The sequence below is a fragment of the Osmerus mordax genome, chromosome 18, assembly GCF_038355195.1.
Source record: "Osmerus mordax isolate fOsmMor3 chromosome 18, fOsmMor3.pri, whole genome shotgun sequence".
Taxonomy (NCBI): Eukaryota; Metazoa; Chordata; class Actinopteri; order Osmeriformes; family Osmeridae; genus Osmerus; species Osmerus mordax.
The window spans coordinates 9108299-9124401 of record NC_090067.1 but is presented as its reverse complement, the minus strand read 5'-3'; the positions used below and the strand labels follow the sequence as shown (position 1 = coordinate 9124401).

Below are 16103 nucleotides of genomic sequence, written 5' to 3'. Positions count from 1 at the left end.
GGGAAGAAGAAGCGGGCCCGAAGGAGTGCGCGAACCCACTTCCTCTACAACGTAGCTAACATGCGCCATTGAAAACAAACCGTGCCGCAGTTATTTGTTCTCTGTAATCTTCTGCTTCAAGTTCGAATTATTTCGGAATTTGGCTATTAGATTACAACAATGGAAACTATTCTAGAACAACAACGACGCTACCATGAAGAGAAAGAGAGACTTATGGACGCCAAAACAAAAGAAATGTTGCATAAGAAAACTACGGTATTGTAGCACCAGAAGCTAGCTAGTTAGCTTGCACTTATAAGATACAGTACTAGTTGCTTTAACCAGATAGCTAGTGCTACCTGCGTTCGCATAAGTAGTTTAGCTAAAAATATCATAAATAATATTCGCTGTCCAACTGCAACAGTAGTTTCATTCACGTGTTTCTTTATTGTCCCAATACAGTTACGCGATCAGATTAACTCAGATCATCGAACCAGAGCGATGTTGGATGTAAGTAACGTTTGCCGAAGTTTTTTCTCAACTATACTTACTTTAAGGAAACCTGTCATTGACCAGCAAATGCAGTGTTTGAACTTACTTGTTTGTCACCCATGCAGAGATACATGGAAGTGAGCCAAAATCTCCGAGATTCGTATGACGACAAAGATGGGTAAGTCATTTGGTTGTAGCGAATTTTGCCATTCATTCATGGTTTGACTACAGAAATCTGAAAGTCACATCTCATTACAGAATGAGGAAGGATGAACTAAACGCCATTTCTGGACCGAACGAATTCGCCGAATTCTACAACAGACTCAAACAGATCAAGGAATTCCACAGGAAACATCCCAATGAGGTCATTCATATGGATCTCATTTGTCATGCCCGTCATTGTAACGCTTAGTTTGTCAATTTATGTTTTGTAGGCTTTGCTGAGAAAGTTGTTGTTGTTACAGATCTGTGTACCCATGTCGGTGGAGTTTGATGAGCTGGTGAAGGCCAGAGACAACCCCACAGAAGAGGCTCAGAGTAATTAAACATCCCAAAACACAGTAATACATGCTAACTCTGAATGGCACAAGTGGACAGATGTCATAAGGATCTCTTCTCTATATTTGCAGACATGGTGGAGTTCACAGATGAGGAAGGCTACGGTCGTTACTTAGATCTCCATGACTGCTACCTAAAGTTTACCAACCTAAAGGGTTCAGATGTAAGAAGCAGCTCAGTCTTCTTTCTCTTTCTCTCTGTTTTGTCTATGTTGATAGATCCTCCATCTTTCTCACCTCTTCTCTCAATTGCAGAAACTGGAGTATATCAGCTACCTGTCCTCGTTTGATCAACTGTTCGATATCTCCAAGGACAGGAAGAATGCAGAGTACAAGAAGTAAGTGCCAAAGTTGCTGCATCCACTGCTGGTGTGTGACGGCGTCCGCCTGCAGAGCGCTGTGCCAGTCTGACGGTGTGCGTGTTCTCCAGGTACCTGGAGATGCTGTTGGAGTACCTGCAGGACTACACCGAGCGTGTCAAGCCCCTGCTGGACCAGAACGAGCTCTACGGAAAAGTCCTGGGCGAGTTTGAGAAGAAGTGGGAGAACGGCACCTTCCCAGGCTGGCCGGTGAGTCCTGAGGTCAAGCCATGCTGATCCCACGGGCCTCCGTGGCCGTCGAATCTCCATATATTGAAATCTAACTGGGCCTGTTCCCCCCCTCCGCTGTGCCGTAGAAAGAGACAAGCAGCGCGTTGACCCACGCCGGAGCCCATCTGGACCTCTCAGCTTTCTCCTCCTGGGAGGTAAGGAACCATGTGGGGCTCACAGCACTCCACGGCAAGGCCGTAGCCATGGAGTCAACATTGGGGGGGGCGAAATCTGCTGGGGAGTCTCAGGGTCCCGCCCTGAGAACTTTAAAAATAAATAAATAAATTTTTATATTTGGTTGCCTGTCGTAGTGAGGCACATTTCTATTTTTATATCCACATATTGGGGGGGACATTTTGACCAGATTTGAATATTAGGATGTGTCCCCCCCAATATATATTATGATTACGGCCCTGCTCCTCGGACTCAACGGTCTGTCTCACTCTCTCTCACTCTTTCTCTCTCTTTCTCTCTCTCTCTCTCTATCTCTCTCTGTCTCTGTCTCTCTCTGTCTCATAGGAGTTGGCCTCCCTGGGTTTGGACAGGTTGAAGTCTGCTCTCATGGCCCTAGGACTGAAGTGTGGAGGGTACGTATTGTCACTGGACACTGTGTTGACCATGACAAACGATGGATAGGGAGAGTTGTGACGTACGGCTAACACCGCAGATGGCTTGGTCACATCTATGACCCACAGAACTTTGGAGGAGCGAGCTCAGCGGCTGTTCAGCACCAAGGGCAAATCCCTGGAGTCCCTGGACCCCTCCCTGTTTGCCAAGAACCCCAAATCTAAAGGACCCAAAAAGTATGTACTCCTAACCCCACACCCGCAGAAGATGCTTAGTGTGTCTTTTTCACAACATTCATCACCACGATTATCAAACGTTCCCTCATCTGCAGAGACACCGAGCGCAACAAAGAGATAGCCTTCCTGGAGTCCCAGATCTATGAGTATGTGGAAACCCTGGGGGTGAGTGAAGACGGCTGGATGTGCTTCTTTATCTGAATAGTCTCCCGGTTGACTCTTCACGACATACAACACGGCCCTCTGCTTTACTGCCAGTACCGCGTGACGTGAGGGCATCCGGCTGATGTGTGCTTGCGTGACCCCTCAGGAGCAAAGGCAGCTGACCCACGAGAACGTCCAGAGGAAGCAGGCCAGGACGGGGGAGGAGAGGGAGGAGGAGGAGGAGGAGCAGCTCAGCGAGAGTGAGAGCGAGGACGAGGACAACGAGATCATCTACAACCCCAAGAACCTGCCGCTGGGCTGGGACGGCAAGGTCCGGCGCCTCGCTTGGAACTGGCTTTTCAAAACATTGGATCAACTAAAAACAATTGTCTTAGGCTGATCTCCATTCGCTAACAGGAGATGACTTTGGTGTGTTTGTCCCTCTCTGCAGCCCATCCCCTACTGGTTGTACAAACTCCACGGCCTGAACATCAACTACAACTGTGAGATCTGTGGAAACTACACCTACAGAGGGCCCAAGGCCTTCCAGAGGCACTTTGCCGTACGTATTTCCTGTTCACGTCCGAGACAAATGTCAGTGCCTCCTCCTCCTCTCCGGCTGTTCTCTGTTCAGGAAGTCCTTATTCTGGCGTCAGGAAGCAGAAAGTGTTGACACGCTTCCCAGGTCTGTTGTTCACTCTTTCTTTGTTCCTTTTTAGGAATGGCGTCACGCCCACGGCATGCGGTGCCTGGGCATCCCCAACACGGCTCATTTTGCCAACGTCACCCAGATCGAGGACGCGGTCTCCTGTAAGTACCGCGACTCTGTCTCAGCAACACGTTGAGCGAGCCGTCTGTTGAAATACCCACTGATAATTGGCAGTAATTGACAGTGATTCTTTTCATGACAGCGATTACAGTGTGCTGTAGTTGCTAGATTAGCATGGTCGGGGTTCAGGGATAAAATGGTCGTTTGCATAACGCTGACAACGTCTTGTGTTTTGACACCAGTGTGGGCCAAGCTGAAGTCCCAGAAGGCATCAGAGAGATGGCAGCCCGACACAGAGGTGAGTGGGGGAGCGCTCACACGTGACCTTACAACAGCACGTAGCGCCCGCTCAGTCAGGACAGCAACGTCCGTAGTCACAAGACGAGAGGACTGGTGTGCTGAGCCTGTTAAACACCTGCGTTTGTGTGTGTGTGTGTGTGTGTGCTTTATCAGGAGGAGTACGAAGACTCCAGTGGAAATGTGGTCAACAAGAAGACCTACGAGGATCTGAAGAGACAAGGCCTGCTGTAGAGCAGAGCACACATGGCACAGAGAGATACATAGCTACTCATCAAACACATCTAGGAGTTTTTTTTTAACGTGAATTCTTTGATTTACATATTTGTAATTGTAAGATGTTGTTTTTTTTTTATTGTCGCTAAAACCTATTCCATCCCCAATGCCTCAGAAGGGAAACAACCATCGACTGATTAATAAATTGGAGTGCTTTTTTTTGTCCAAAAAATGTTTTGTCGCTTGTTTTTTTTGTGACAGTAGTAGTGCACTCCCAGGAGCTGATTATGTTGGTGTAGCTGTATATAGCAGAGCTACTTTGAGTTTTGTTTTTAATGCACACTACAGAGACTTGGAGGAAGGGGTTTAAGGAACATTGTTTTACTTGAATGTGCATGTTACAGGGTTATGTGTCTCACAAGAATAACCATCACACAGCCTCCAATGAACAGGTGACCTCTAGACCTGTGAAATGCTTAACAAGATAGGTTGACGTCACAGTTGTGCAATCACATGACTGCACAAAGAAGGCCAGAAGATGAGTAAGCGATTGTCACCTTCACTAAGTTGGGCAGGTTGATTTTTTACTTGTGACTAGCTATGTTTGTTTCTTGGTTTTTGTTACACCTTGTAAGAGGATCAGAAGAACCACCAGGTGACAGTATTGAGCTAAATCACTCCGCTAAGTAAAAGGACGTCATGCAGTATGAAGCATCTAACACTCGTCTTGAAAACCTTTCAAAACAAGAAAATTCATGAAATTGCTTACATTTATATTTTCTGTTATTTAGAACCCCAAACGAACAAATGAGTGTATCACTGTTACATTCATGTTAGAGAATGTGTGTATGGATGCTTTGTCTTCACATAATGACTGGGTCAGAAGAAAAGGTGTAATGAGCACACACACTCAAATACTCCTTTAAAATACTACATTTGAACACATTTGAATACACTGATGTTTCAAAGCAAATGAATAACACCACTTTGGTGTCTCTCACAGCAATTATATAATGCAGGTGGGATGAATGGATGCACCACCACTTGTGATACTCTATAGAGGGATTTATACTATGAAAATTGAATAAAAGAGTGATATGTCCTTGGAGACATTTAACATGGGGTTGGGGGAAGGAAAAAGTGAACTATGCCGCTAAAATCAAAATATGGGAAATTGGAGAAAAGCGAACCCTGATGATGAAATCACGAGAGAGAGAAACAGAGGGCAGGGAATTGGTTTGCAGCGGTGAGAAAACCCTTTGCCACAGCGCATGCCAGGAAGCGCCTGTTTGCTTTCATCAGGCTCCTCTGGAGCTACTGACTCGTGATGTTTTCAAGGTCTCTGCAAATGTCATGACAAGATGTTGCTGCTTGTGAGGCTGACAAGCTGCGGCTCTGTTGTCTGTTTTGGGTTTTTGTTTGCTTGTAACTCAGTCTTCGGATGTTTGCTATTTTGACTTGATAAATACTGATTTTCAGTCAGGTTTTGTGTTTTCTGCTTGTACATTGGTAGAGCACTTACAGGTGAAAATCTTTTTCAGGCTGTTTGTCGACAGTGCAGTTGACATCCTGTGGTGTGACTCAGCCTGGCCCTGTTCAGATCTGACTGGGTGGGCAGCAAGGAAAGAGGAGGGGATGGGAGAAAAACCTATAGCTTGTTCGTCTGTGTAACTAAACAGCTCCCCCCCCACACACACACACACTTGTATGACCTCTTCCAGTTCACAGACAGTATGGAGTAATTTTTCTACTGTTACAATTCTCCAACCTCCAAATTCTCACTTCTAGTCTTTGCATAAGTGTTGATGGTGAAGCCCTTTTACAGAGATGCAGATACCAACAGAGGATTGCTTCCTCTTTGTGTATATCAAGTATTCCTAATGTTGTCTGGCTCCTCCAGCTGAGTCAGACTCTCTGGGTTAGTGGTGGTGTCGGTGCAGTTTATTTCAACTCTGGAACTCAGCAATGCTTAATTCCCTAGTTTCTTATTGGCCCATTTATTCTCCAAATGCCCTGTCAGCACATCCTGATTAGGCTATTTATCCACAGCCACTGAAGTGCTGAGATCACACATGGTCCAACGGCTGCACTCTAATCCGTCTAGTTGCTTTTGTCTGATATAAGAGAAACCTTTACAACTTTTTCTTTTAGTCTACGATTTATTTGGGCCTGCAGTGAACTGGCAAGCCGGTGAATGTGTTATGAATGTGAATACAAGACATTTGAAAGCACTGTCTGGAGGTTTACAGCGTGTGTGCTGAGAGGTGTGTGTCTGGCTGTAAAACGTTGCAGTTTTGTGTCTGTCAACATCAGCCGAGTCTATTTGTCTGAACCTCTTCTGCCTAACTGTTGTGTTTCAATGGTTTTACTATCCCGTGCATTGACTTGCGAGTATGTTTCGCTTTGTTCAACACATTTTAACGTGAGAATACCTTTATTTGGACTCAAATGTTCTTAACAGTCTATCAGTCTACGCCCTTGCACATTTTATTAGGCTGTCAGCCTTTTGAGATGCTAAATAACACCAGGCAGGATGTGGCTGTTCCTATTTGTCATTCTCTCGTAATAACACCACTCTTTAAAAATGTGGAAACGGGGTTTAATCACTTACTCACCCAGTTCTCAGACATTAAGGCATATTGCCTTGAATGTTTTTAGCTCCTTTAGGTATTGGTATTTGTCCTTAATTATATTCTAAATTGTATGTTCAACTACTGTGAACATACAATTTAGTGAACACTGTACCTTGTTTGAAATGTCAATATGGATTTTATCTCAGTATGTTCATTCACTTTGAAAGAACTAGTTTATATTTTTTACATGAGCATTACAAGTACCATTTGTGATCTCAGACCTACATACAGTATAATAACAGCTCATATGGTGGGGAGAAGCCCAACCATGTGGGTTGATTAATTGCCTAATGTCTAGTGGCAGTTTCTTAACAGTTTAGCTAACAGTCTCTAGGGCCTTTTGAAATCAGTTGACTCCAGCAAAAACAATGCGGGTGGTTACAGTTTGACTACGCAGAATACGAAAAATTGCTGCTGTCAGAAACTCTGCAATCACTTGACATGGTCTGTCTTAAAAAAAATAATAATTGTGGAAATAAAAAAAGTGTTGTGAAGAAATGTGGGGACCGTAATTGCCCATGAGAGCAGATGGACTTCCTGCATGCATTTGGGAACCCATGCTGAATCACAGAAAAAAGGTAAGTGACTTTTTAAAAGTCCACTCAGTCTCCTCTAGTTCTGAATTATGAATGAACTAAATGGACTTGGTTTTAAGTGCTTGAGTATTGCATTGCTGGATTGCTCTTCAAACTTGTTCAGATCTTATCATCCCTCTCTCACTCTTTTGTTCTGCTTTCCCTTTTAAACGGTCACTGTCCATTTGGGTTCCAAATTTTGGGTGACTTGAATATTCTTAAGGGAGCCAAAACTCAAAACATCGGTTTCTAGTGCTCGGTCCGAGCCTGCCATCGCGTGGACTTGCCCAACAGGACACAGCGTGAGACTGGAATCAAGCATGTAAAGGCTTTCTGAGAAACAACAACTTTTTGGTCTCTCACCCTCTCATCTGCCGCATCTTATAACCATCGCTGTACTCCCACAGTGCAATGCCTACAGCCGCAGTATGTCTCTGAGGTGAGAGCGAGTCTGTCACCTGAGACCGAAGATCAGCTGTCATGATTAGGAGGCCAGGGCCTCCAGGCCCAAGAGCTTTGTGAAGCTGGGGATTAACAATGTGTGTGTGCTCTATGTTGCTAAAGGCTGATTTGCCTGAGCAAAATCAGTGATGACTGTGATGGCAGTCGTCACAGAATAGCATTTGGGGTCAGACTTGACCCAACCATTTCTTATTGACCCACAGAATTGATTCAGTATAGGCACTAGTTTGGAGACAATGCCCGCTGTTTGTCATGCTGATATTTGCCAAGTAGCGATGCTAGGGTCTGTGAGCCCACATTGAGTGATAGTGTTTCTCTGTGTGGAGACCCGCAGCTAGCTCACAGTCTTAAAACTGCTGTCACAGCTCTGATGCTCCCTTGAACTGCGCTTTTACAAAATTACGTCTCCGTAGATTGAGATGGATAACTTTGGTCCAGCGGAATGACTTAAATTTACATGTGAAAGCATTTCTGAAAGCATAACTCTCTGTCAACTCGGGTGGCCAGTTAACTTTGCATCTGCAGCGGAACATTCTTTAATATCTATGCCTCTCTTTCCAGCCAACCACATAGCCTCAATCAAGACTGAACACAGTATCTTTATTTGTCATTATCTGAAAGAAATACAGAAATAATAGGAGATAGGAGACAGTACAGCAACAGAAGAGCTAAGTTACATGGCGAGGCGGACTACTTCCTCACAGTCCCCCACCTCAAGCAGCTTCAAACAGCTGAGGATGGTTCCCCACTCCCTATTCTCCCAGCACTCATTAAAACTAAAAACAAAAATGTGACTAATACTCTTCAAAATAAACAGATTATCCACATTCTAATGTTCAGAGTTCATCATGAGAAAGCATTGAGAAAGCACTCCCTTGACGCAGCCCGCCCCGGCCCATCCACTCCTCCTCGCCTGGAATGTTTCGAATTGGTACTGAGAGGAACAAAGGCTAGACGGAACATGGAGTATGTGGAACAAGAAAACTGGGCCATCCAAAGGGTTTAAAAACCACAGTCAGTCTCCATGTACTGAAGAAGTCCGGCTATCCAGAACACCGTTCCCGAGCCTACATGAGCCACTTGTCCTTCTCCTTGTTAAAGTGCTCTGCCCACCGGCGGGTGAGCTCCAGGTACAGGTCTGGGCGATGGGGCTGGTAGTCCAGATACAGCCTTGACAGTGTCTTCTTCGGCACTGCCTTCTCGATCTGCGTCCCCTCGTGCCATTCATTGAAGGAGGTTATGGTGACAATCTCCGGGCGCACGGACAGGGCTGCCTGCAGGGCGGTCTCGTAATAGCGACCGTTGACACGGTTCCGTGTGTTGTGGTTGTTCCAGGGCCGCACTGCCGTGTCCACATACCCGGGTCCCACGCTGGGGACAAACAGCAGGTTGTTGCCATCGCAGAACGCTTTGATGGCCTTCCAGTTCTGGTGGGAGGAGCCAAAGGAGAAGCCGTTGGACGCAAAATAAGTGTACATGCCGTCAAAACCGCTGGCCAGGATGTCGTGCTTGTGGCGCTCCTCCACAATGAGGGCGATGAAGACGCCGTCGTAGGGCGTGCCCCGCAGGGTGTGGGAGCCCGAGGAGGTCAGAAGCTCCGCCCAAGTCTCGGGAGGGGTCAGGTAGGAGTCGTAGATGTAGAAGAGGGGCAGAATCTGCCCGGCGCTGGACTTGAACCGGTAGAAGGCGCCGTGTTTCCCGTACCTGCGAGAGGATAGTGTTTTCAGTCGAGGATTCAGATTTCCACATTTGCTGAGTGGTAGCATTTCTGCCGACTCGACCTCTCTGAAACTGGCTGCATGCCAGCTCACAGTGAATGCTTTCATGTGAAATGGTGCTATTATTCTTAAGCGGAAGCTTGGGATGAGAGCATGGGGTAGATATATGATTCTAAATGCTCTCTCTCACGCTCTCTGTCTCGCACCATTTTTCTCTCTCTCCCTTTTTCCTGTATTTCTGCCTTCGTGTAATGGCAGATGGTCAGCTCAGTGGGTCTTTGCTTGGCTGGCAGGAATATCTAGCTGAGCAAACTCGAGGTACGCAAGGCTTCCATCACGACCATCAATTCTCACAAGCTTGGCTGTGACACATTCACCACCCATCATCCTTAAGCAGGCAAATACTAGGGATACTTCAGTGTCGGGTCATTGTTTTGACAGATTGCCCTATAACGGCTCATTGACTGGAACATTGACTATTTGTCTTTCTGTGCTTGGAGCCTGCTTCAGGGCCAATGTTTGAAGTACATTCAATCTCCAAAATATCCTGTCGCTCCACCTGAGTACTAATATGCAATCAAGGTAAAAGTGTAGCTAGGTATGGGGGTAGACTACCTGCAGAGTGATTAGAGAGAGATCATGGAACAGATATCTATATTTAACCACCTGTTCCTTCTCCTTCACCTCCTTCTGCCCTTAAGTGCGATCACATTTCAACCAGCGGTAATTGATATGGAAATCAGAGCCCTGCACTTCTGCTGGTGGATGAAAAGAAAGTCTTAAATTGCATGATTGAATGGGAGAGAGGGGGAGCGAGTGAGGGATAGGAGGGGTGTAAAGAGAGAGAAAAATTAGACGGAGAAAGAGAAGAAAAAGACAGAGAGATCGAGGGAAAAGAGGAGGAAGGAGGACAGAACGAGGTGGGCTAGCGGAAGAGAGGGAGGAACTGAAAGGTTGGAGGCACAACAAGGAGGTGATGGGAGAGGGAGAACAACATACCTGTCAATGATGTATTTGATGTTGTCATGCATGCTCTGGTCGGTCCGTCCTTTGTAAGGTTGGATGTGAAACGCCACCTGTGAAAATAGAACACAACACTTGAGTGAAATAGCAGAGGACACTCTCATCACAGCACATACACATGATTACATATTGTCTAGGAAATGAAAGGAGAATGCATTTGACTCTCGCATTCTCGCATTTCCTTGAACAGGACATCTTGGTCAAGCACGAGCAGAATTTGGGATGATCCAGATTGGTCAGCAACACCATCTCCGTTACATGATGTTAGAAGGAGCTGCTCCTCAAAGAATGCATGTAAGCCTATAGGGGTGTCTCAAATGCCACACACTCCAGTGTCCTTGAAGAAGAACTGTTATTTCGAGGAACAAATCGAAAACGGTGTATTGATTCTGAGAGACTGAACGTGTCACAGGTACCGAACCCAGGAAAAAAGAGATAAGAGAATCCTCTAAGAATAGAATCCCATCAGCAATCTTGGAAACCAGGAAGTAAGTCATCAAACTGAATTCAGCAACACTGGGTCCAGGATAGGCCTGTCTGAAGATGGAAGGAGACAGAGTAACACACTGGGGCTCACATTAAAGAATAGCAATATGATGGGACCATCTTCTGAGGAAAGTGGGCTTGCAGAGGGGCAGAGAGGAATGGCCAGACACTGCCCTGCATCACGTCCCATGTGAATCTATCCATCGAGAAGGGCCTCTATTCGGAGAATGTAGAAGTTCCTCCCTACATTTCTGATTTAAGGCCAGGTACTACAGGCAAAAACCCAGATTTTAGTTCAGGTGGTCAATTTGGATATTTTTTGATATTTTGGTTCTATCACCAGTAAAGTAAGTTTTTTTAAATGATTTTATACACCCTTCGCCAAGTAAACAAAACCTTAAATCATGGTCTGTTACCATCTTTTGTTGTAATTTGTCTCAGCAAGTTAAGAAATAACTTAAAAGAATTGTATATTGTTGGAAAGCTTATTCTCTCAAGCATATGGCTAGCCAAATCATATATTGCTATTTACTTTGTTGTCATGGCAGTGAGGGGGGGAACACGAAGCGAGAGAGAACCCGTTCTAACACTTCTAAATGTTTAACAGGGATTTTCTCAAAATGACATCTAGCACACATGTCAAGCTAGGCAACTCTTGGCTCATAATAGGTAAAGCCACACAATTTTACATACTGCTTTGTACTTTGAATATCTAGACATGTTCAGAGGGATTTTCAAATATATTTTGTCAATCTCATTTTATGTGGTATTATATGCAAAAAAAGAGGCGAAAACTATTTTTTTTTGCACTTGTCAAGTGCATTTCAACATAATTAACTGAAAAAAAACATTATTTTGACAAAAGCCTCTGAACAAGTCTGAACAATTAGTTATTGATCCCATTAAAACAAACCAAAACGGTCTGACTTCATCTATGATGAGGGAGTCAGTTGGCTGAGCGGTGAGGGAGTCGGGCTAGTAATCAGAAGGTTGCCAGTTCGATTCCCGGTCATGCCAACTGACGTTGTGTCCTTGGGCAAGGCACTTCACCCTACTTGCCTCGGGGGAATGTCCCTGTACTTACTGTAAGTCGCTCTGGATAAGAGCGTCTGCTAAATGACTAAATGTATATGATGGAGTTGCCGTGTTCTACATTGTATGCAAATTAGCGCATATTTTATGAGAAAACACATAATTTGCATACTTTATTGGGGGGTAAACTAAAAGTCACGATACAAAAGTATCTTATATTTTTGGGTATATCCATGTGGTAAAGTTTCATTTTGATAGAAGAACAGGATTTATTTTTTCCTATTCACCTGTAGTACCCCACCCGTAATTTGAGGTCATTATGTCAGAAGCTTTTAGTGGTTCCCTGTACCCATTTTAAAACTGGAGGGGATCGATCATTCCGAGCAGTGGCCCCTAGGTTGCGGAATGCCTTGCCTCCCTTTCTACGGTGTGAAACTTCTGTCAAAGCTTTTAAAAAGCAACTCAAGACTTCGCTATTCAAGCAGGCTTTTAGTTAGTTGAGGGGTTTTTATGGTTGTCTGTCATGTTTCTATTTTTATTTAAATGTTCTGTATTCTTTATTTGTAGTGTTATATTGCATTTTGTTGTGAAGCACTTTGTGATTTTATCTGCGAGAGGTGCTATACAAATAAACTTTACTTACTTACTTACTTACTTACTATTCATCTGATTCTATATTTAATTTCTCTCTCTATTCCCCTGCAATGCACTTCAACTGCGGGCTAAATGTTTTAATTTCAAAGGCATTATTGAAGGTCTTTCACTTATTTTGAGTGACTCTGCCCCTTGACAGGCAAGTCCCTGACTGCTTCTAAGGATCCACAAGCTTCTAGACATTCTAGACATAAGGCATCAATAGAACAGTGGCAGGGCTAAGGGTTGGGTGATGGATGCCCTTTCCCACCCACGGAACATTGCCAAGGCTGTCTGCTCGGGCCACAAAAAAATCAGTTTAAGCTCAGCGACAACAGCCCACCGCTGACAGAGCTGTCGAACCATGAACGTGGTGGGGGGAGAGAGAGTGGGAGAGAGGAAGAGCGAGAAAGAGAATGTGTGTGTGTGAGAGAGAGCAGAAGCCAACAAACACCCACTCTCTCTCTTTCCTCTCTGAAAAGAGGCTCCAAGGTCTTCATAAACAGTTTCCATGGCAACCCGGCGGTGTTTGGTGCGGGGGGCAAGGGGAGGGGTGCTCTCAGGCTGTCAGTTGCTTCGGCTGGTTTGAAATTATGAGAGAGCGTGGAGGTGAAATACTGTTCAATCTGTCCCTCTACGGCTGACACCGTACACCCCGGGGGGGGGGGGGCCTGCCGGACGGACTGTTCACATGGACCGTGTTTGATGGTGGAAGACTCTTACATTAGTCTTGAGGTCCTTATGTTTAGCCACCTACAAACTATCGGATGTTGACTGAGATGTTTCTGTCTGAATATTTTATTCTAATGCTTTTATGAAGAAAAAGGGACTCTAGTTTTTGGGTGTGTATTATCTGTTGTCTAGTTCATAAATTAAAATGGAATTGTGGACAGTAAGTCAAAGAGTGACTATTGTATGTCCAAACAGGTCCAAAATATTTATGGAGCGTTTTGCTTGAATGTGCTGTGATGCACACATCTGCACCTGCTGGGAACAAACACCTTCCTGAAACATGTAGGTTTTTCAATGTGACACAAAAAATACATCACAATCTATGTGAAATGACATTTACATTACATTTACATTTAGTCATTTAGCAGACGCTATTATCCAGAGCGACTTACAGTAAGTACAGAGACATTCCCCCCAAGGCAAGTAGGGTGAAGTGCCTTGTCCAAGGACACAATGTCATTTGGCACAGCCAGGAATCGAACCGGTAAACTTCTGATTAACAGAACAATTCCCTAACCCTAACCAATTCCCTAACCGCTCAGCCATCTGACCCCCCATGAAGCTTGTCTTTCTTCGCTGGGAGCTTTCTAAAATGCTGAGGCATCTACGGAACCTTCCTTTAATGTCTCAGAGGAGTGACTCTGATAAAGGCTCTTAATGATTATACAATCTAAAGAATAAAGGCACCTATGCACCTAGGTGCAGACAACATCCTGAAGACCGCATCCACACCACACACACATAGAAAAACACACACATGTTGTCACACACAAAAGCAAGCGCACACAAATCCCAGACACCTAAACCTTTATTTTCAGTGTGGCAGTTCTAGTCCACTGGTTGGAAAATTGAGGCATTAGCCCTTGGGTCAGCCCTGGCAGCAGTTGTGTAAGCTGTGCTGAGACCTATTTCTGATCATTCTTTGTTGAATAGAAATGCCTGAGCTAGTTTTCTATGATCATAAACCAATCATAGAAGAGATGGAATGAAAGTGGAAGAACAGACTTTCTTTGCTTTATTGTGCTTAATCTGCTTCCTGGGTTTGAGCCTGCCTTGCACTATCCTGTAAAAGGCACCTTCAGCATGTTGTTGGCTTTTGATGTGTCTGACCTTCTTGTTCTGTTTTGTCTGCGATAGAAGAAGGGAAATCTGTTTTGAAGCCAATGCAATACCATTAACGTGTTTGTGTTCCTTAGAAAACCTTAAACAGTTCTAAAGTTCTCAACAGACACAGTCCACTGGAACTCCACTGTTGTCTTTCAATGGTTAAATCCAAATTCAAAGTCCAAACAAACTGCAGGAAAGACAGAATGACGTGCGATAGCTGGAGAAATGCGTTTGTATCTATAACGTGCAAAGTGGATGGAGAAAAGGGGTTAAAAGATCAAATTTGACAGCACATGCATTTCTTGTTTTCCATCTACTTTTAAATACCTTGGACACCTCGGAAAATGGACAGACAATGACACTCTCAGTGTCACCCACACTCTCAGATTCAGCAACATGCATACTATTTTTGAAAATCCAAAAACGAGTTTGATCATTTAGTTACAAAGGCCATCCGTTATTAACGGATTACTGATTACAAATGCATCAATTACTAAGAACTAACTAAGGCCACAGTAGATGTGTGGGTGCATGTAAACTGCAGCAATAGCATCAAAGCAACTACCACTGCCAGCCATTCATTCAGTAAAGCGGCAGAAAGGAAAAACATACCGGTTCTCTCACCAGTTACCTTGATGCTGTGCCTATGAGCAGCGTCCATGACAGCGGGCACCAGATCCTCAGTTGGCTCCCCGTGATGGTCTGCCACTCCTGGCGGGTACCACGACAAGACCAGCACACCTACAACCACAGAAGGGGTTCACAGAAAAGCATGAAGTTATATCATATGATCATACAATCCAATTCTGAGGACACATATTGTGTAACTAGTGAATGCACCACACGAGAAAATATAATGGTAGTTATGATACCAAAAATATGTGGGCAAGAGTGTTGCGTTGTTATCAGTGCAATACCTGCTGCCGCTGCTTCAATCTGCGCCATGTGCGACTCCAGCACGCGGGGGTCTCTGGAGCTGTATGGACCCAGATCGGGGTAATAACTAGAGGCGATGTCTTCAGGAGGTGTGTGTCTTCCCTGTGCGTGGCTGGCAGCAATCTTCGGGTCCCAGTGCGGCACCAGGACGTGGTCCCAGTGAATGTATTTGTTGTCCATCTGTGGTGTGCCATACCACAGGTAATAGAATATGTGTACATCGTAGAATATGCTGTAATCACGGTCCGATTTTGTGAAAACCACTTTGGTATCGCTCAAGTGGGACTGGCCGGGCGACACTACCACGCCGTTTGGAACCGGTCGCCTCCTATCGGATCCCTCTCCTCCAAACTCCATCCCCGGGGCAAGGTCTGAGAATCCATCACTCGGCTTCAGCGTTCTAAGGCCCATCATAGTCCCGAAAATAAACAGCGTAAATAGGAAAAGTGCTATAAAAGCTTTCTTGCGCAACCGTGTCATTGTCGCTGTCTATGGTCCTGGAAAAGTAGAACGTCGCAACGTCGGGTAGCAGAATGAACAGTCGAACCTTTTTTTGTTGTAGTTTTACTCAAACTAGGCTAGCCTATTCCCCTTGCATGTCAGTCTCGTGTGGTCGTCGAAATACAGTCAAAGGTAACATGACATAATTGTACGTTATGCCAGTGTGATGGTTTGTGCGTTCAGACGAAGAGTTAAGAGTGACAGTGTTCGTGGCTCGATTTCAAATTCTATTTCAAATGGAGTGGAGCCATGTCACTCCAAACAGGAAGAGCTAGACCCTAGCGAACAAAGATCATTTCCCTACTACACTGCCCATGTTTTATTATTGTTCAGACATTCTGCATTGCAATAAAGACGCCCTTCCTCAATTAGTTTTTCCATTTCGGAGCATTGTTGTCACGTTGTTTTCTGTTTCTCG

At 44.9% G+C, this 16103-nt stretch overlaps 2 protein-coding genes across 2 annotated transcripts; one reads left to right on the top strand and one right to left on the bottom strand.

The window, feature by feature from the left end:
- Nucleotides 1-56: 56 nt before the first annotated feature.
- sf3a3 (splicing factor 3a, subunit 3) lies at nt 57-4073 on the top strand. Its single transcript, XM_067256407.1, has 17 exons — nt 57-255; nt 442-489; nt 597-649; nt 730-835; nt 936-1008; nt 1101-1192; nt 1284-1366; nt 1459-1597; nt 1705-1773; nt 2138-2205; nt 2314-2421; nt 2517-2586; nt 2732-2896; nt 3017-3127; nt 3285-3375; nt 3577-3632; nt 3788-4073. Exons 1-17 carry the CDS (start codon nt 160-162, stop codon nt 3863-3865), a joined length of 1506 nt encoding a protein of 501 aa, XP_067112508.1. The 5' UTR covers nt 57-159; the 3' UTR covers nt 3866-4073.
- A 4063-nt stretch (nt 4074-8136) lies between these two features.
- maneal (mannosidase endo-alpha like) lies at nt 8137-15664 on the bottom strand. Its single transcript, XM_067256184.1, has 4 exons — nt 15166-15664; nt 14880-14989; nt 10235-10311; nt 8137-9221 (listed from the first exon to the last, which is right to left on the bottom strand). The coding sequence occupies exons 1-4, from the start codon at nt 15662-15664 to the stop codon at nt 8585-8587; spliced, it is 1323 nt and encodes a 440-aa protein (XP_067112285.1). The 3' UTR covers nt 8137-8584.
- Nucleotides 15665-16103: the final 439 nt, after the last annotated feature.